Source organism: Cygnus olor, chromosome Z (genome assembly GCF_009769625.2).
Source record: "Cygnus olor isolate bCygOlo1 chromosome Z, bCygOlo1.pri.v2, whole genome shotgun sequence".
Classification (NCBI taxonomy): Eukaryota; Metazoa; Chordata; class Aves; order Anseriformes; family Anatidae; genus Cygnus; species Cygnus olor.
In genome coordinates, this window is record NC_049198.1 from 18,095,190 (window position 1) to 18,115,534 (window position 20,345).

The 20,345-nt window shown below is 40.9% G+C and overlaps 1 protein-coding gene and 2 long non-coding RNA genes across 3 annotated transcripts in view; 1 reads left to right on the forward strand and 2 right to left on the reverse strand.

The window, feature by feature from the left end:
- LOC121062358 (chondroitin sulfate proteoglycan 4-like) overlaps positions 1-1,435 on the reverse strand; it is a 37,780-nt gene extending 36,345 nt beyond the window's left edge. The window contains exon 1 of the mRNA XM_040542268.1: positions 1,258-1,435. Coding sequence (XP_040398202.1) covers positions 1,258-1,333 — 76 coding nt within the window. The 5' untranslated portion in view covers positions 1,334-1,435. The remainder of the gene's footprint in view (positions 1-1,257) is intronic.
- Positions 1,436-3,267: 1,832 nt separating this feature from the next.
- On the forward strand, positions 3,268-18,748 carry LOC121062360. Its single transcript, XR_005815527.1, has 3 exons — positions 3,268-3,409; positions 16,500-16,675; positions 18,270-18,748. It is a non-coding gene; the product is annotated as an uncharacterized LOC121062360 (long non-coding RNA).
- On the reverse strand, positions 7,871-14,724 carry LOC121062359. Its single transcript, XR_005815526.1, has 4 exons — positions 14,681-14,724; positions 14,016-14,202; positions 12,426-12,534; positions 7,871-8,034 (listed from the first exon to the last, which is right to left on the reverse strand). It is a non-coding gene; the product is annotated as an uncharacterized LOC121062359 (long non-coding RNA).
- Positions 18,749-20,345: the final 1,597 nt, after the last annotated feature.

Genomic DNA, 20,345 nt, shown 5'->3' on the forward strand with positions numbered 1-20,345 from the left:
CTAGAGAAATTTTAGTGGCAATCTGATCTCCCACACATCTGTGATAGCTCAGAGACACTTCCATGAGCAATAAAATATCCTCCCTACTCTGGATACACGCTTCTTGTCCATAAAACCTGTAAGAACACTGTTTAGAACAACATACATTGAAATTCTCTTGCAAAAAGACAAGAGAGGCATATTTCATTTGTAACATCTGAAGTTAATCCTTTAAGATTACCAAATAAGCCTTGATCAATCTCTGAACAACTGAAGATAGTTTTTTTAAAGTTACAATTAAACATTAGGCATTAGTTCCTGGCTAGTATACTGATCTAGAGAAAACATTCACAGTACAATCATAGACACTGAGACACTTCTAATTTTTAAGGAAAGGGAGTTACAGCAGTTAGTTCATGTCACATGGGATTGCAAAGCATACCAGACAGGTCGATTCCGCAACTGTTTACTGGTCAAATATTTAAGCGGATATTTAAATAGTAAATTTGATTATGATTCCTTGATGCTGTACTTACAGTTCACTTGAAGATGAAAACAAAGAAATTTCAAACTTAAGTTTTTGGCTGTGCCAGTGGTTTTGGTGACAGCTCTAGAGTAGCACCTGATCTTGCACCACCATCAGGAAGAGTGGCAGGCCCTTGGCATGTGTGGGAAGCCAGACGTAAGCTCAATTTGGATGCCAAAAACCAGCACCCATTGTCACTGGTCGGTAATGAACATCAAGGCTTTTTGCAAGCCAAAACGGTGGAAGGAACCACAGGGCATATCTTTGCACATGCCTTAGAGCTTTTCTCATGGCACATAATTACAGTCATACTCACGATTGTTAAAAAAAGAATTTCATGCCAGTTGTTTGGTATTTGTTTTTATTAAAAAGACTCTGGGACTCTGTCAAGTCCCAGCATCAACCCTGCAGCAGGCGAAAAGAGAATCACACCTCGGCTGACAGGCTCGGCCTCCCCTTTACAGAGACACCTTCCCCCTTCCCCCCCAAAACGCCTGCTGTCGAAAACAAAGGTATTTTTGCACGCCTACTGCCAGGTAAGCCCGGCTACTCCCACCGCAGGCCTCACACGCCGGGGGCTGGGTCCGGGGATCGCCCCGCCGCAGCCCCCGAGCCTTGACCCCCGTGGGGTGCCCCTCCATGGGGGCTCCTCTACCGCAGACGAAGCCCCACCGCGACCCCCCCCGTCAGCCGGCGCCGTGCCGGCCTGCCCGGAGCCCGGCGGCTTCCCGCGACATGGCGGCAGCCCCTACCTGCGAGGGCCGGCCGGCCGGCGGCCAGCAGCAGCAGCAGCGCCGCCAGCAGCGGGGCGCTGGGCCCGCCCGCCATGCCGCTGACCGGCCGGGCACCACCAGCCGCCCTGAGGAACCGGGGGCCCGGCCCAGAGCTCGCCGCCCTCCCCCTGCACCCAGTCCCGCCTCCCGCTACAGAAACACGGCGGGGGCGGCACCGTGTGGGTGGAGGGCCGGCCCCGGGGCTGCCACAGGCGTCCTCCGAAATACGGGTGGCTCCTCGCGCTTTATTTCCATAGTTTTTTTTCCCTTCAAGCGCCCAGGACGCGTTGCAGGGCTTGCCGGCGGTTCCCCGGTTGTTCCAGCTGAGCACAGGAGGGGAAGGATGTGAAGCCCTGTGCAGAGCACTCGCCGTTTTTATTGTGTTCTAACACTCAGCAAACACTTAAAGTCTGCCACCATCGCCGCATCACTCAGGCTGGAAGGGGCCACTGGTGGTCAGCACTCCCAAATGTGGCCTTGTCCTCACGCGTTTCCAAAGGTCTGTTCTGGTGTCCCCTCCAGATCATTCCTAACAAGATCATAGAATCATTAAGGCTGGAAAAGACCTTCAAGATAACTGTTTCAACCATCTCCCTTCCACCAATGTCTATGTCACCCACTAAACCATGTTCCCAATCACCAGGTCCAACCTTTAAGCCCCTTTGGTTCTCCACCTTTAACCAGCTCTCATGATATGCAACCCATTAACCACAGACCTGGGAATAATTAACTGACAGTCCTGGGAATGGATGGCACACACAGCCCTTGTGCTGTAGGTGAGTTGTCTTAAGCACACCATTAGGATCAGTAAACATTTCACCTGTAATTTTTATGTTTTCATTTTGTTTCAAAAATTTAGTTTTGGATTGCTAATTCTCTGACGGCACTGTATGACTCAGATCCTCACATCTAAAATTGATAAACTATGGTTTTTGTACTTCAGAAAATTATTTATGTATAAATAAATTAAACTGTACACTGATTGAATACTCTAGTGAGGGTGCTATATACATACAAGGAAAAGAAGTCTGAAATGGACATATAACAGGTAATAAACAGCACATCACAGTGCCTTTAAAGTCCCTTCAAAGAATAGAAGCAAGTACTGGAGGTATGTTGTACTTGTAACCTTGTAAATACTATTGGCTTTTATAATCGTGAAATAAGAAGTATTATACAGCTTATATACAGCTTTCTTACTAATTCTTTTTGTACCAGATACGGTATGTAACTACAATCATACTTGCATAAAGAAGTAAGTCATGTTTTGTTGTCGAATAAGTATATAGCAAGTAGACAAAACAAAGTAAAATGATTATAAGCTGTACAGAACTTAAACTAGACAGAGGAAATTCTGCATTTTTCACCTTATCAATGGTGCCCTGTACTTGAAAGCACAAGGTTCTAGTTTAAATTTTTTTTAAGAGCATACTTGAACTACTTGTGTATAAGCCACTTATCATACTTAATTCAAATATGCAGACATACCCTCAGTTGCATACATCATCCATGCCAGGAACAGCCTTGCAGTCATAAAATTTTCTCTGATATAATCAGCTGGCAGGGTGCTTTCTAATGTGTCTCAACAGGTCAGTTGTTTTTTTAACTTGTTACTCCACTTACACATAGAACTGGAATTTGTGAGATGAAATCTTACACTAAATAAGCAGAATAAGTAACCTAGATAATATTCCAAGGCTGCAGAAATAAGAAAAGTTGTGATGGAATGAATCTCTTCTGGGTCAGCCGTCTGGTTCCTCTCTTCCTTTGAGGTTTGTAGTCATCATTTAGTCTAGATTTTCCGTAGCAATTTTTGGCAGGCTTTGCTGTCTTCACAATTTTAAAATAATGTACTTGGGGGGAAGCCATGTCCAGTGGGAAATCATAGGGAGTGATCTTCACCCAGATATTATTTAACAGATTTATTAAAAATCTCAAAGGCAGAGACCTGATAAACTTCATTCTTTTCAGACTGGTGCTCTAAGAAGAAGTTTTGTGCAAACTTTGAGAAGGAAATATTAAAAAAGTATCAAGAGAGTCCAAGATGCGAACAAGAAGGTCGAAAGCAAAAAGGATATAGCATGGAATAAAGATCCATAATGTGACTGAAGCTGGAAAAGCAGGCCTGCAGGTGCGTGGCAGTGAAACTCTGTGCTTCTGATGAAAAACCTTGGGAAAAAAATTGCTTTTGCACTGACCATGTGTTGCACAGGTATGGCAATGTATCCCCAGTTAGGAGTATTTGTCTTCTCTAAGCATGTTAGGAGAAAGGTAGTGCTGAGCAAGACACTTGGATGAGAGGCAAGAGACAGGTAAATGGCAGTATCCTGTACCTGTGGAGGTGTAGAACTAGACATTATTTTTTAATACTTTGTGATTCATGTCATAGGATGAAATTGGAGGACGATACATTTGTTTTAAGGTATGTACAATTTAAAGTCTATTCCACATTGTAGTTCCACTGATATAGTCACAAAAATGTACTCAGTCAATGTTGTCTGTACCTCTACGGAGTAACTCAGCAATCATTGAACTAATTTTGTCATTAAATTAATATTTTTTAGTATGCTCATTATGACATTACTTCTTGTCCAAAGAAAAGTAATCCACTCTGACATATGTGAAAGTTCAGCCTGGAGAAGAGAAGGCTCAGTGGGAATCTCATCAATGGGTACAAACATCTGATAAGAGTGTATGCAGAATAAGGAGCCAGACTTAGCGGTATCCAGTGGAAAGATAAAAGACAATGGAAAAAAATAAAGGAAATTCCATTTAAATACAAGAATCTTTCTCACATTGAGGGTGATCAAACGCTGGAACAGGTCTCCCGGAGAGACTCCATCCTTAGTGATGTTCAAAACTTTGCAGGACACAGCCCTGAAAACCTGATGTAGGTGACCCTACTTTGAGAAGAGGAATCGGACAAGATAGCCTCCAGAGGTGCCTTCCAGCCTCTGCTGTCCTGTGATGCCGTGACTCAGGCAGGTACTTCCACGGCCATGCAAAACAAGTATTAAGAGACTTCTGAGAAAAGAAAGGCCACATTCTGACAATGGCCCGAATGACCTATAGCTTTAAGCCACATTTTCTTAAGTCCTTCAGGAGTTCCCAAACCAAAGTCCTACTTGCTTTCAGTGAGACTTTTGTGTTTTTTTTAAGAAATGTAAATCTGAATTCTTTGATTTTAAGCCTTGCACCTGCATTTCCTGAAAAGCTTTTATTTATTTATTTTTTGCTTGTTTGTTGGTTTGGTTTGTTGGTTTGGTTTGGGTTTTTGTTTGTTTGTTTTGTTTTTATCATCTTTGGCATTTATTACTGAAGGATTTCTTATGTCTTCAAAGTGTAACAGGACTTGTTCCCTAAACAAAATTCCTGGTCATGCAGTCAGACAGGCAGAAATCCAGTATGTAATTTTTTCTGTTTTCTGTTTATTCATCCTCCTCTGTAGGATTGTTCCTGTATGCCAACTGAATATCCTGTAGTCTTGACCTCCATGTGGAATATTTCTGTGAAAATATGAAAAATTTTCCAGCTAGTTAATAGATTCTTTCCTATTAATAATGAAGATAAGCCTGCTTGCAGGAGACAGTCAATCAGAATATCGGTTAAAGCAGAATGCATGGTATCACTGAGCTCTATAATACCCTGCACATCAATTTCTTTCTATTGGATTTGGTTGGATAAAGATTTTACTGAGAAGAAAGCAGTTTCATGTCATACCAGAAACTACTTTAGAAATTAGTTTCTATTCAATTTTCAACGAACAGTACTCTTTGCAAATTGTTGCTGCAGCCAAGACTTTCTTAGGGTCCTCATAGGTTTTCAACCAATTTCAGAAGCCAAAACTGTCCCCACATTTTGAAAAAAATTATATCAGTTTTCTTTGGTTTTGGTTAATTTATGCTGATATGACAGTAGTGTAATTATAACAAACACTGAGAAAACAAATATTAATTATTCTGATGGGAAAGATTGAATGCTGCCTGCAAGCAGTCAGGAGATGTCCTGTCCTAATAACTTAAAGATTTCCAGCTAAACAGAAGAAATTAATAATCTTTAGAAAAAAACAGTGGAAAATGAATATTTTATTGCATTAAAATGGCTTATTTATTTATTTATTTATTTATTTCAGTCTTAATTTTAATTTAACACTGTATCAGGTGGTAAATATTCACTTGGATTTTCTGAGTGAAGGGTCAACACAGTGGACTGAAGCTTCTAGGCATGTTAGACGCAAATAAGAAGTTACTGATGTATGCTCCGTAGTCATCAAAAACAGACACAAAACTCCAGTGGTCCATGCAGTTCCGTAAAGAGCTTGGCTGTAAAGACACTAGAGGGAGTCCTGAGGCTGCAAGATAATCTTATTCCTGTAACAATTTCTTAATTAAATAGTACCTTATAAATAAAAACGTTACTTCTTAAAAATACAGCTTCTTGGAAAAATGAAGAGGTCATTCGATTCAAGTGGGATCAAATGGTATTCAAATTCTAAATTCCAAGTTTTCCAATGATTCTTTACCAAGCCAAGTGAATTTTAAAAAGGGCATTGTTAATAAGGACGTTATTTTTCCAGTAAAGAGAATATTTAAAGTCACCATTCAAAATGTAGTAAAAGAGTCTCTTAGATTTTTTTTCTGTGAATTGTCTTACTAGAGATACAAAATCTCTCTACAAAATCTGTGCTCTTCTTGTGATCCCTCATTATCTTGTGATCCTACGCAAGTTAGACCATGTAAATTTTCAAGCTGGACAACTGAACTCTTATTTACCTTGAAGATCAGGTTACATATTTATAATAAAAATAATTTTCCAAGAACTGCATAGGTGAGTTGGGAGCACAGGTTACTGTGGGATGCTGATCCATGCATGTTCCTAAACCACTTCAGCAACTTTGAAAATTCTGTTTTAGGTGTCTGAAAGAGAAATTTGTGTGCACCCAGGACTGGCTGTCCTCAGCAGCTCAGATTGAAAGTTCATCGTGTGCCAGTGAGATAGCCTAAAGCAAGGCAATATGCTGTGTTCTGTACAAAGGAAGAGGATAGTGTTGGCCTTTCTTCCCCTTGGTGGCTCATGCCTCAAACCAAGATTTCTTAGCCTGCTTCAGGTATTCTCCATACAATCCCTGCCCTTTCCAAGACGTCACAGAGCGAGTGCTCAGGTCTTGCTCCTCTCCTGATGTTGAGTGAGCTCTATTAGAGAGATTTGAAGGTGCGTTCTGTAATAGATCATCCAGAAAAGAAAAATATTCCTCTGTTACAGCCAGACTGGCACAACATTAGAGGCTCAGTACAGGAGGCTGCAGCTGCTACCAGGAGGAAGTGGTTTTGCTGTTGCAGGACACAGACAAGAAGTTGGTGGGATGACACTGGTGGGCAGCAGTGCCCTTTGCACAGCAACGGTGTGCCATTGGGAAGTTCTCAATGGTAGTCCTCCCTGGACTGTTCATGTGGTCAGCCCAAAAGAGATGTAGTAATGTTACAAGGGCAAGAGGAAAGTCACAGCCACCTAGTAGGCCTGCTGATGTCCTTTCTCTCTCTTTAGCTAATCATGGGGTGTGGGCCTAGGCATTCTCCTCCTCCTTGTTTTTGCCCTGTGCATAATAAGGCCCAAGTAATCAGTTTGCATCTGTGTACACAGGCTGTGTGATGGACCTGCTCTCCTCAAGTTTGTGCTTCAACTATCACGGCTGCTTCACTGCCCCACTGAAAGATGCACCTCCTGACAGTACACTACAGTTTTAGAAAAAACATGCCATGAAGAAGCATGAGTTTGTATTATGAGGCTGCTATGGTGTAGACTCTGCTTTAATCCCCACAGGATATGTGTTAGCAAACACAGGGTGCTCTATGTGTGGTCTCTTCTAGTGAAAGATCAACCATAGTGCCAGATTTATTGCAATGGCTGGGTACTGTAGCGGTTTCACCCCTGTGGTAAGGGTTGGGGATGCCCTCCTGACAATCCTGAAGAAGCTCCAAGAGCCAGAGTGTGACCTATAGGCAGCTTTGGAATGGAGGACCATTCAGGAGTTAACAGGAAAAGGTACATGTGTTTGGTGCCTTTCTTTTGGGACACCAGATACTGTGTTTGGACAGAATATCTTTAGATCATCACAGCCCACCCAGCCTACTGGTTCCCAAAATCAGGTCCTTAGAAAATCCGGTAATGCTATCAGAGGGTGTTAGTAATGTCAGCTGAATTTTGGGGTACCGGCTCAAATTAATTAGGCATAAGAATCTGTCCACCCAGAGTTATTTTAAAAGCAACAGCTTAAAACTTCCTTCTTTTTATTTTGATTTTGAGCACAACCTCTAATCATTTCTTAGCAACACATTTTCTTAATTTACAGGATATGCTAATGAGTATATTAGTTTGCATAATAAGTGTTATTAAAAAATCTGTGATTATTAAAACAGATGTGGTAATTCATTCAGTGCACTGAATGATGCAGCATCCTTAATTTGTGTTATTTTTCTTGTTTGTTCAGTTTCAGTATGTGGAGATGTGTTTCTTTATCTCAGATAGTTACAGACATAAGTGCAAGAGTCTGAACAGTCACACTGGCGTAAAGAAAATATTTATTTGCCCCAAGTTCAGTGTTAAGTGTTGTAGTTGAGCGTCCTCTCCTCTGCAGATCCATATGCAAGTCTCAGGTCATTTCTTTTGAGGGAACCTGTGTAAAGCTTCCGACTCCAGAAGTTTCCCCAGAGAGAATCTCTCGGAACTGGGAGTCTTGAACAAGGTCTTCACCCCTGTCTGCCAAAGCAAAACAACCTGCAGTCAGCCAGAAGTCCAACAAAGGAAAAACAGAAAAATAACTACAGCAAAACTATGCAAATTATCTTAGCACAGGGAGACGACTAGAATTCAGCCTTTGTGTAGGTCAAAGGAGGGAGAGGAGCTTGAGGGGATGGTGCTGAAGAAAATGCTTTCATTCCCCTGGCTTCAGCACGCTGAAAGAGAGAAGCAAATCCCCAGGGAGGGCCTCAGTTCCAGGGCAGTGGCACGTGGACTCCCTCAGGACATCTGAGGAAATTAAGTTCTTAGGTTTTAGTGAAAAACATCATCTAATTCCATGGCATGGCTGATTTAGTGACTACCTAGGGATCAGACACTGCAGCAGCCCATTTACAAGCAACATGTATCAGAATACTGAATAGAAGTAGTGAAACTGAGAAGAACCTTTCATACAGGTTGCCTTTTAAGTTGTTTTTTTTGTTGTTGTTTTTGTTTGTTTGTTTTTGATTTTTGCTTGTTTGTTTTTGTTTTGTTTTTTCTTTTCTGATGCACTAATCTTTTTGGTTTCTGAAGGTTTTTTATGCTACTCCGATTGCTCAATAACTTTGTTGTTTGTAACTCATACATCTTCAGTCAGACCCTTACTCTCTAGGAAAATCATTAATATTCATCTATACTGACCTGTTTTTCTCATTTGCCTGTGCAAACAATCCAGATTCTTCCAATAATGGGAATATATCTTTCTTTCACCATGTGAATCATAGATTAGTGAGAATTGTCCTCAGCATCATTGTTATCCTGTCTAAACATCTGGTGCCTTTGCATGTGCTGCTTTTAACATCGTTGGAAATGACTGCTGTCTTTACAGCCATTATGCTCTCATACTCGCATGGCTCCAATTCTTGTTGCCTATTTTAAAAAGTGCATTTGCAAATGTATTTTGTATGGCTTTGCTTTTGAAATTACTTACCAAATTGCAGCTGTAGTAGGTTCACACCATTACTATGCAGAAAGCTGTCTCTTCCTGTAAATCAATACCCTCCGTTGATAGTAGCTTTTACATCTGAATTGGATTCCTGTTGTGCATCCATTTTACACAAGTGCTGCTGGGCTTGCTAAATTATCTCTGACTCATGCTAGGTATTTTCACAGTCCCCACAATTTTGACTGTTTTGCTCTTTTAAAGCACTTGCATTGGAAGTAATGAGCTCTTTTTTCTGTTGGCCATGGGTACAGAATAGTGTTGGCTGTGGAAGCATAACAGCATAGGATGGAAAGGACCACCTGGATCATTAAATCCCAATCCCAACTACTGCAGACATTACCTCATGTAATAATCTCTGTTTTTCATTTATTGAGCTCTATCTTAAAAACATTCAGATGGCTTGGTCTCATCCCTGTCCCAAGCCTGACTCCCCCTCTACAAAACCGCCACATGACATGGTTATCTTCATGGTCTGGAAACTTCTGATTTTAAGTTCCTTATGGGCAGCTGGTATCTCACTTATGCCAACACTCTTTTTCATCAGAACAGTTACCAGCCCCTTGGTGTTGAGACCTTTCCTCAATGTATTCGTAGAGAGCAGTGGTTTCTCTCAGCCTGGCTGAGCAAGCCTAGCTCACCTAACCTCCTCTCGTAAATTTGGCTCCCCATACCCTTCCCGTTATCACCCTGATGGCTGTCATCTCTCTGCTATCCAGAGGCTGCAGTTTTCTGTCTCTGTGCTGACAGCCGTCTCCCCATGGCAGTTCACCCTGATAGGAATTGCCAGACTACAACCATGCTTCCCAAAGCTGGATGTGTGAAGCACCGCGGGGACTGGTGTTGGCCTTGTGCCATGGTAGGATTTAGCACACTTTTTGTAGCAACCTGGAACCTGTTTAGTACACAGTGCATCATGTGCACTATTGTGCCTCTTTATTCCTTAATGTTTGGACATCACCGTTTATTTCGCATGCATTTTCAAAGCCTTGCTGTTTGTTTTTTGCCATATCTAAACAAGTTGCCTCACTGCAATTTTTTCTCGAGGACTCTGCCAGTTCTCCTTTGTCACTTCATCATAAACATTTATTTGCCTTGGGTAACCAAAGTGCTCTGGTAAGCAGTTGAGAAACAACTGTAGCCCAGTGGGTCAGGGAATAGTAAAATAGTAAAATGGTAGACTGAAATGAGGTGTGGGGGACTGAGTTGCAGAGTGGACAGTATTTAGAACAGTATCTAGGTTTTGAATATGTTGGGGATATGTTTGTGCAATGTTTTTTTATATATGTTTAGGTTTGCCACAGAAGTGAACTTGGAAGAGTGGGATTTGAAGGTTGGGCTGGTGGCTCGGTGCCAAGGTGTTTGGGAGCAGGTGAGAGGATCTGGGAAAGTACAGGAAGGACTTTGACTGAAGAAGAGATAAGAACAACATCAAAAAGAAGGTTAAATTAACGTCTTTGATCAAGTAAACACTACAAACTCAGAGATGTATGTCTGAGTGGGAAAACAAACAATAGGACTGAACTAAAGGTCTCCTAACACCAGGAAAAACATTTTCATTGAGATTGACAGGGCTGGGATTTAATCCAGAATGTTTGAATCTTGTACACACAGAAACGGAGATATGGCAGGTCTTGAGGTGCCATGGTCACCAGTAAAAGCTGATTCCAAACAGCTAGAGATTTTGCAGGCTGGAGGGACAAGTCCTTTCATAGCTTCAGTTTTTGTCACTCTGTGGCTAACTTGTCATCCATTCAGGTTTCTCAGTGTTTCCCAGCCAGGTCAGTTCCTCGTACAAAAAAGAACAAGATTGTTTTAATTTTTAATCCCTTAATTTCCTTAAGAAGGAGGAGATCAGTTTTTAAAGCCACCTCTTAACACTTCAAGCATGTTTGACTCATCCTGTCTGGCAGATCCTTCAGTGCCCTAATAAACCCGCTGTGAACACTTCGTTCTGGTGTGTGGTATTCAACCCTGAGATTACACTTTGGAAGCAGCCCGGTTATTGTATCCCACCCCACCGTCCAGACCATCTGAATGGGAGCCAGTTCACTCCGCACTGTTACGACTGAGGAATGTTTTAGTGGTTTGGGTGGCCCTGTGGGAGCTGGGAGGGAGAAAGACATACTTTGAAACCAGCATGAGTTACAGTTTTGGATAAGCACAGACTTTCACATCTATAAATGGTGGCAATGGTACCTGCTCCATTTTATGGAATATCTTGAGGTAGTATACCTGTAGACTGCTATAGGAGATATACTGGACTTTTAATTCCTTACCCGGCTTGTGTGTAAGCAGTCGATAAACCTAACAATCGCCTGCCCCAGTGTCAGTGCACATAGTCCCACATCTCCTACGCACCTGCCCAGCCACCCATTCAGGTAGGGGCTGCATCTGCTCCAGTATCAGTAACACTGTTCTTCTGTTTTTTTCCAACTGAGTCTGGTCACATGCCATTCTGTGCATCTGCTTTAGGCTGATCCCTGGTGGAAGCTTGTTCCCTTGCTGTTATTCAGCTAGGAGAGTTTGGCACAAAACAATGTATGGCAAAAGGATCTTCTGAGAGACATCAGGTTTCACCCTTGAGAGCTGCCATAGCCAAATCACCCGTTTGTGTTCACGAAGGACTGCTTGTATAAAAAGAAATGTGAGTGCGAACCCTCTCTGATCAGAGGTGATGGTAGGATGAATCTGCAATGCCATTCAATGCAAAATATTGATCAAATAGTATGATATTTAGTTACTCCTTTCATCTTTTACTGGTCATCTCAGATCTGTGTGGTCCTGCTGTTCTTCAGCTAGTCCTTCAAGGTCCTATGAAGACAGGGATTGCTTTTCTCTTCGGTAGTTTAGAAATGACAGCTCTCATCTCAGAAGACTTTTCCACACTTTCCAGCTGTGCTCAACCCATCAGTAGCACCATCAGCATTAGTAAAACTTCTGTCCTTGTTTTAAACCAGATCTCTAAACTTGCAGTGACAACCAAAGCACTAGGTATGGTCCTCCCAGCCAGAACAACTTATTGATATGCTGGCTGAAACAGAAGCCTGGAGACCCAGCAGCACTCTGGATGGCAAGTGGACCTGAGTTAGCGCTGAGAACAGAAATAGGGCCAGATGAGCCGACTGCCAGTACTACATCCTGAACTGTACCCAGGCAGCTTTGAAAATATGTCCACTCCCTGAGACAGTTTCAAATTATAAGATTCTTCACATCAGCACCACAGGAGTCACAAGCAACCAGAGATGAATTGTTTCAAAACAGAGAGAACCTGGGTGCTCGTGGTCTGTCCAACTTCTGCAGGAATCAGGGAGGTCTGGAAAGGGTTGTGGGTGGTGGGTAAGAAAATAAAGAGAAAGAGTTGTTGACAAGGAAATGAAAAAAAAAAAAAAGTGGAAAAAGGAGCAGAAGTGAAAGAATTTCTTACTTGCTTGCTTCCTTGCTTTTCCTCCTTGCTTGCTTCCTTGTTTCCTTCCTTACCTTCATTCCCGTCTGCTTTGAAGGTACTAGATATGTGTGTGGCTGTGATGTAGGTACTGGAAAGAAGAGAAAACAGAAGAGGTTTCACTGATCATTTATTTCTACTGTCTGTCAGCATCTTCTTTATGGCCGGGGTAATACAGAGAGTTTATAATTATTTCATAGGCAGTTTATAATTATTTCCTAGGCAGTCACAGTCCTGTCTCCCTTCGAAAGCAGAGAAAGTCTGTCCGCTCTTCTTCACATTGCCAATGAAGTATGGTTTTCTGAAGCTCTATTGTTTGTGTAGAAGAACAAAACTTTTTATTGTAGCATACTCCAGCCATGCTTCTTCTGCAAATACTTTAACTTTTAAGCACAGCATGTCTGGTTTGTTTTGGCTTCCTTACACTTTTTTGCCCAGGATATGAGGAAAATAGACATGCATCTCCACTGCGCTCTTCTCAGCTCTGTGTTCTCAGCACACAGCTGTGCAATTTTCTGGAGACAAGGTTGCTTCTTCTGGCAGGGTTGATCTTGTGCTGCCAGTGAGACCCCTTTGAGGCAGATATTGACCAAAATGTCCCAAAACTAGAACAAGTTTTGTTTTCCCAGTATCGTCCCAATCTTCCCATTAACAGTGGCAGAGGTCAGCCAAATCTAATACGATCCCTGCAAGGACTTCTCAAGCCTAACTCCTTGTGTGGGTGGTTCCTACAGAATAGACTGCCCATGAAGACTGCCTGACTCCCTCCTCACTCATACTCGTGTGGCACCACTGAATCCAGTCAAATCCCACTATTCAAAATCCACTGACAACAAGAGCAGAATCCAACCCCCCACTGCTCTGCATTTTACAGGTCTGAGTAATTTTTTCCAAACCGCTTCTGACTCCGCTTCAGGACTATAAAACTGATGCTCATAAAATAAAATGCTTGATAGATCAAGTGAGATATTTTTGTAATTCTTAAAGAGTGAAGAGTTTTGAAAGAAAGCAATTGGTTGCCTTCCTTTGTGTGAATGCGGTTTTTCATATGGAAAAAACAGAATTAGTCATTTGATAGCTGACATTTGAATAGTGTTATGTTGCAGATAGTCATTTTTCCCTCAAATATGGTGTGGAGGCTTTTTTTTAATTAAAAAAAAAAAAAAGCCACAGCTTTTAGCCATGTGATCCAATGAAAATAATTAGAAGTAGGAAAGGGAATCCCTATGGATTGTAGCAGTCCAAGTTTCTTTGACTTCATGAGTACCTGCTGTTTTGACCATCAGAATCCATCTATTGTAAAAATGTTCATAACATTTGGTTTTACTCACCGAGGTAGTTTTAATCCTCCACCTGATAGTCAAATAGGGATTTTACCAGTACAGGCAGAGTTGGGGCTGTATTTTGCAACTGGTCAGAAGCCTCTAAATGCAATGTGACTTCAAAAAAAGACCCAGTGAGAGCATTTCTTTCCCTGATATATAATCTTCTCTGTATGATATTCCCACATCTGTGTAGTAGTCCTCAAGAGAAAAGAAAAACAAAGGGAAATGTACTTATTCTATTATTCACCTCTTTTGACAATACCACCATGCAGGGCCTGCAAGACTTGAGCTCCCTATTATCCAGCAGAAGGAAGAATTTCCTTAGAGCTTCCAGCCCTTTTTCCCTAAAGTGTTGAGCATCCACCAGCTCCTTCCAGCTCCTAATCAAACTGCTGTGTGCTCAGCTGTTTTCAAAACCCAGGCAATCTGTTCACCTGCTGAGAGAAAGGCGTTAGGAGTTGTACACATCGAAACCAAAGGGTATGACGTCTTGGAACTTAATATTCCCTGGCTGCTGCTGTTTCGGATGGCCAGATGAAGCAATTGTGGTATTTTGACTGTTTAACACCTCCCTCCTATGTTAATTTTCAGTGGAAGAACTTGTACTAAACTTGCAGTTTGTCAAAGACACCACAAAGTCATCCAGTATTTCTGCTTTTAAAATTAGAGTAACTGGTAACTGACTAGTGAGGATATGCACAAGCCAGCACAGATGTGGCAGGCATCAAAGCAGTATCATGCAAAGAAATGTTTGTAAATATGAATGGAGATGCTGTGGGAATCATCTAGACTCATGAAAAAACGTCCAATAATTAATCACTGGCATTTGAACACTACAGTGATTTGCTTTTCCTTGCAGAACTTGTGCATCAGACTAACAGGACCCCAAAGCCAGTTGCGACAGAAACTGACTGAGTTTTGCTCCAGCAAATGCAGCAATGCTGATTTATCCCATCTGAGCATCTGTGTTGGTGTTGCCACGTGTTACCATGGTGGCAAAGTGATCCAGAGAGCTAACTGAATAACATAGCATTCTGGGGTTTAATTCTTATTTTTTCTAGTAGTACTAAGTCAAATTACAGATCCTACCAATAGAAAAGAGAGAGCTCTTCATTTTCTCTTTGTCTTGTTAATATTACAAGCAACAGGAAGAGTAACATGAAAAAGAGGTAAGAAATACTGAGACAATATTTTATGAGTAACTTTTACAAACTTGCATTTGTTGAGATATAGCCACAGCAAGCTGGGATGTTTGGCCACATTTGTCTGCAAATATTTTGGTGTTTTCCAGGATCTACTACCTACAGCTCTTGGCAAAAGATCAAAATCTAAGGGTATTATATACCATTCATTTACCGACATATATGTGATTCATTCCTAGTTTTTCTGATGACTCATTCCCCTCTTCTGCTCATCTTGACTTCTACAGATGGAAATCAGAAAATATATGCAGTCCTTTCTAATTCTCAGGGCTGGTTTGATACCTAGGTGTTGTTCACTAGGTGCTTTAAGAAATTCATAGGAAGCATGCAGGGTTGTCACATTGTTTTTCCGCTACTGGAGAATAATGCTTAGCTTGAAATAGTTTATCTCTCTTTGTTAATGATTTTCTGGAAAACACTAAAAACAGTCAAAGAAGCAGTTTGCTCTAAAGTGTTTGTTTCTTCCACAAATGCTTGCAGAATGGTGTGAACTGTTCGATTTTTCAATTCAGGGACTAAATAAATAAAAAAATGAGGAAAAGTGTTTTGGGTCTACCTTGAAAAAAAAATGTAAGCATGGTGAAATAGAGTTGGTCTGCTTATAGCATAAGGATGTTGAAGCATTTCTCCTAAATACCAAGCAGATGAGTTTGCAGACTTCATTTACCACAGCAGCACTAATTTCTTGTTTCTCGGGGGCAGAAGGGATAAGAGGCAGCTTTAAAACATTTTTAATTGCATTAGCTGAGCTTGACCTTAAGCATGCCTTTCAGCTTTGGTTTTTGACCATAACAAATAATCAATTGAAAGAATACTTTTAAGAACTCAAAAGCCAAAAATAACACCTCTGTTGCCAACACCACCTCCCTTTCCCAACCAGCTCTGAAAAGCACTTCCCTTCCTCTCTTTCTCCTCTATCCAGCCATGTCTTCCACCAAGCCCTGGGGCTGGGGCCTGGAAGCACACAGGAAGGCAGCTGGGGAGGGAGGAGATGAAAGCATTTGAGGTATGGAGAGGATAGAGATGTTTTCTCTTGATCATTATATACTTTCTAAGCATCCTGCCTGCCTTAGAGGGGAAAGACGGCTTATCTGCTAGCCACCGTTAATTTCTTTTAAACTTTTATCCTTTCTAGTCCAGTATTTGGAAAACAGAGAAGTGTCTTGAAGTGTCATTTCAAAAGAACATTTGAAAAATTTAATATGGAAAATTTTTAAATGACGCATTTTGAATTTTCTAAAAGTATAGAAATCATCTGCTTTTTTTCATTCCAAGGCTGTTTAGAGAATCAACCTAAAATGCACAGATAGCTCCATCCAGCCCCAGCAGTGACTTTTTTAACAAACTGGATGTCTGCAGCCTGCTCCAGTGGTTTGTCAGATCCCGAAAGTCATCTGCAGCCTACCAGCCACCAACTTACATCTTGATAAATCATGTTTTTCATTCCATGTGAACTGGGTTTTGTTCTTGTTTATACCCAGCGGTATAAAACAGCTCCTATTGTCTATTGTTCCCTTATGTACTTTCAGAAAAACCTGTTTGTTGCTGGCAGCCTTCTCTCGGAGGAATGTGATGCAGAGCACAGATAAAAGCACGAGCATCTGTTAAGATGATTGGCATTATCCTGACAACAGTGTAAAAATCATCTGCTTGGGATGGCAAGCAGGCACAATCCAAACAAAATCAACATCAGCTTCAATTTGCAGTGAGTATGATAAAGCATATGGTGTAATTCAAGGAGGCTGTGCAAAGCTTGTTGCTTATTTCCTAGACATCCTATTCATGGCAGTTGTGCACGCGCTGATTCATTCAGCAGGAGCTGACACTTACATAGGTGCTAAGCACCAAAATACTTCTGAAGATAATAGCTTGGATAAAGGTAAAAAAAAAAAAAAATCTTCAAATACTAGTCCATCACTGGGAGCTTTAGGGAACGTCTATAAGTCCCAGAACTTATAACTGGTACTCATCAGGATGCAAGTGTTGATGCTTTATTTCAGCCCTGAGTGATGGAGAAAAGTCTTCCACAGTCACTGGTGCTATTTCAGACAACACTAAGAAAATTCTTGATATTTTCACATTCAGGCTTTGACCTGACCTGACCCTGCTTAACTTTAAAATCTGACGAGCATAGTCTGGAATTATGTTTCTGTAACTAAGGATTGAATGCATTTTTAAATGCTTTAAGCCTTCTACTAAAAATGTTAGTCTTCTATTCAAGACTCATTGCTCTGTTTGGGTTTTGCATAGCGGATTTTGCCTTGGCATCCCTAAAAATATTTCTGTAGGGAAAAATTGCTGCAAACTGACATCCTATGTGCTTTTTATATTTCTCACTAAAATGTATTTTTAATGAGGAACTAAGAAGCTTCACTCCTCTCTGTTGAAATTCACTGTGATGTTTCTGCAATGAGATTTTCTTCTATTTGCTGGCTATATTCAACAACATAATCTTCCTGAAAGAGACCAGCTGTTACTATTCCTTACAATCTCTCCTCCTCACTTAACATAAAGCGTTTTATTTTCAGTTTTGTAATGTGAAGTGCAATAAATCCTTTCAGATGCTTTCAACAAATATATCAAATTCCCTACTGATGTCCCTAAACATCAGCAAGTGCAAATATCTATGGAGAGCCTTCTGCAAGAAGCCAGTCTCCTGCACCTCCATAACTGGATCAAAGTGACATGACTGGCATGCAGAAGAGGGAAAGACTCTCTCCCATCCCTGATGTTTCTCTGTGGGCTGCACGGAGATATCAGGTTGATACTTTGATAGATTGCAATCTGTTTTCAGCAGCTGACCCAGACATAACATCATCATTTCCTGATTATATTGATATGTGTTTCTATTATTTGCTTATTTTGCGCCTTGAGAAACAATTCCTTTTTGTTGTTCAACTGTAAACAGCATTGCAAGGCCTCATATTAAATCATAATTATTTACCATGCTGTTCACGCACCTTTGTCCCTGGGGAATGTGGTGACGTGAATTTACAGGAAGATCGGGGTATTTCTCACCAACAGTTTCCTGTTATTGATATGCTTTTGTTTAGTTGTGATCTTTTTTTTACCCTTTCAGGTTCTCAGGGGAAAAATAAACAGGCACACGACATTAATCACACTCCTTTGGGTATCGTATTGGAGGTCTCACAAATACTAGCAGTGTGGAACTGTGAACTGGGCTTGGATCTTTCCAGAGCACCAGTGACTGGTTGTTGTTCCTTCTTACTGAGTCTCCTATTCTGACAAATGTTTCCAATAATTCTTAAAAATTCTTTTGTGATCGTGTTCCCTTTTAGGAGCCAAAGAGGTTCAAAAGTTTATGAAGACAACCTTGAAAGTTTTGCATTTGTGTCCTTTGAAGAGATAATACAGGTCGTGTGCAGATACAGAAGTAATTCAAAAATCTTGAGTTCTTTCAGCAAATACTAGCAAATGTGGCCAAAAAATGTGTTTTTCAAGATGCTTTGCCAATTTCTTTTCTTCATAGATAAATGAAGATTTCAGTTGTGGAGAGCCCATTTACATTCTACAGAAAGGTAGTGTGTAAATTATATTCACTAGCATGTCAAAAGGCACCAGCATAATAACCAGGGTAGTAACACATATCTAACACATAAATCTTAAATCTTTTTTCACAGTTTTTGGCTATCCTACTTTTATTTCTGTCTCTGTGGACCTGTGGTGCACTCCTATCCAGTGACCTTTGTATAGTATCTTGATTTTGCAATACAGAGTTATAGCAGAGCAACCAAGAAATTTAATATCAAACCAGAGTTTGGAAAATTTAGATCTTTTTCTTTGAAATGATTGTAGAAATCTTGTGGTAAAAGGCAAAATGGCAGCATCTCCCACAGAACCCACACAAGCAAGACCACTGAGGGACAAACAGATCTGCTGGCTTTGGCCAGCAGATTCTTTTGAGAAGTCATTCAAGGAATATCACAAGCAACACAGTAGCTATTCAGGTTCACTACCAAAACCTCAATGTTTCATATTTTTGGTTCATGTCTTGGTAAGTAGCATCTTTCTGAGAAATTGTGTTGTAAGATTTAGAGCAAAATCTCTCAATCAAGGCTACATGTCCGTATCCTATTAGTGTCTGCAGATTCATCATGTTTGCTGCTTACCGCTCTGCTTTAAGTGACGGACACCATTATGTTCCTTCACTACTGCTGCTAGCACTGCGAACTACTAAGGATCAGCCAACAAAAGCTGTACGTGATAAAATCAGAAGAAAAATCCATGTTACATGACATTTTTTAAGTACATTGCTGTCTCCTTTCAGAGTATTTAACTTCTAGATCACCTGTAGATTTTATCTAAATTCTTTAAACATTCACTTTTACTCTTTCCAGAAGTCTAAGGAACGCAAAAGGCTCTGTAAAATTTTCTCTATGCACATTAAGAGCACAGTCCTGCTTCTACTGGATTCCTGTCAATTTGTCCTCGTCTGTAAGCTCAGCCAAGTGTTGTCTGGCCACTTCATGGATCAGGAAATTCTAAGAAATCTCAGGTTAAAAGGTTATTCTAGTTGTGACATTTCATCTTCTGTAATTCCAGGCCTTGAAAACAATTTGTTTCAATTTGTTTCAGACATTCCTCCCAGCAGCATCAGTTTAAGATTTCACAACCTGAGCAAAAGAAACCTTTTTCTTTCTGGAAATTCCCACTAGAAAAAGAAAAAAATAAAATAAAATTATGAAGAAATCCACAACAAAACTTCCTATCTGTTTTTGTTCTCCAAGCACATTTATCACTCAAACCATAAAAGCATGCATTCCCACAAATGAAGTTCTTTCCATCCTAAGTAAAACTCACCACTGACAGAGGAACTCCCACATGCACCAGCAAGCTCACCTCCTTCCCTTTTATACCACACTTGAAGACCTTGTTTGCTTGCAGAGACACATGGAGACCTCTAAAAGGGTTCTCCTTTTACTTTCTCCAGCATGTTGCCCTTTTATTAGCACCTGTTCAGATTTCTACTTAGTTCCATGGCCTAGCTATGGTTGAGCAATAGTGTGGTCTGCATAAAACTGTGGCTTAGCATTTGCTTGATACAGTTGAAGTGTCCTTTAACCTGCCATCAGAGCTGATCGACCTGGTGAAGATGGACCTCGTTAAAATGTTTTACAAATGAATGAAATTCCATATTCAGTTGTCATATCCGCAGTTACTCACCCTCTGAACGCTCAGAGTTTTAACACAGTTCTTCCTTCCTCGGTAAGGGTTTAAGATAGGAATCTAGATCTTCTATTTAAGTTCCAGACAGGGTGGAAGGAAGTCGGAATTACATTTCATCCAAGAAGTTTCAGGCTCTTCGTTCCTCCTGGACTGAATGTTTGGGGTTGGTATTTGGGCCCAGTCCTCAG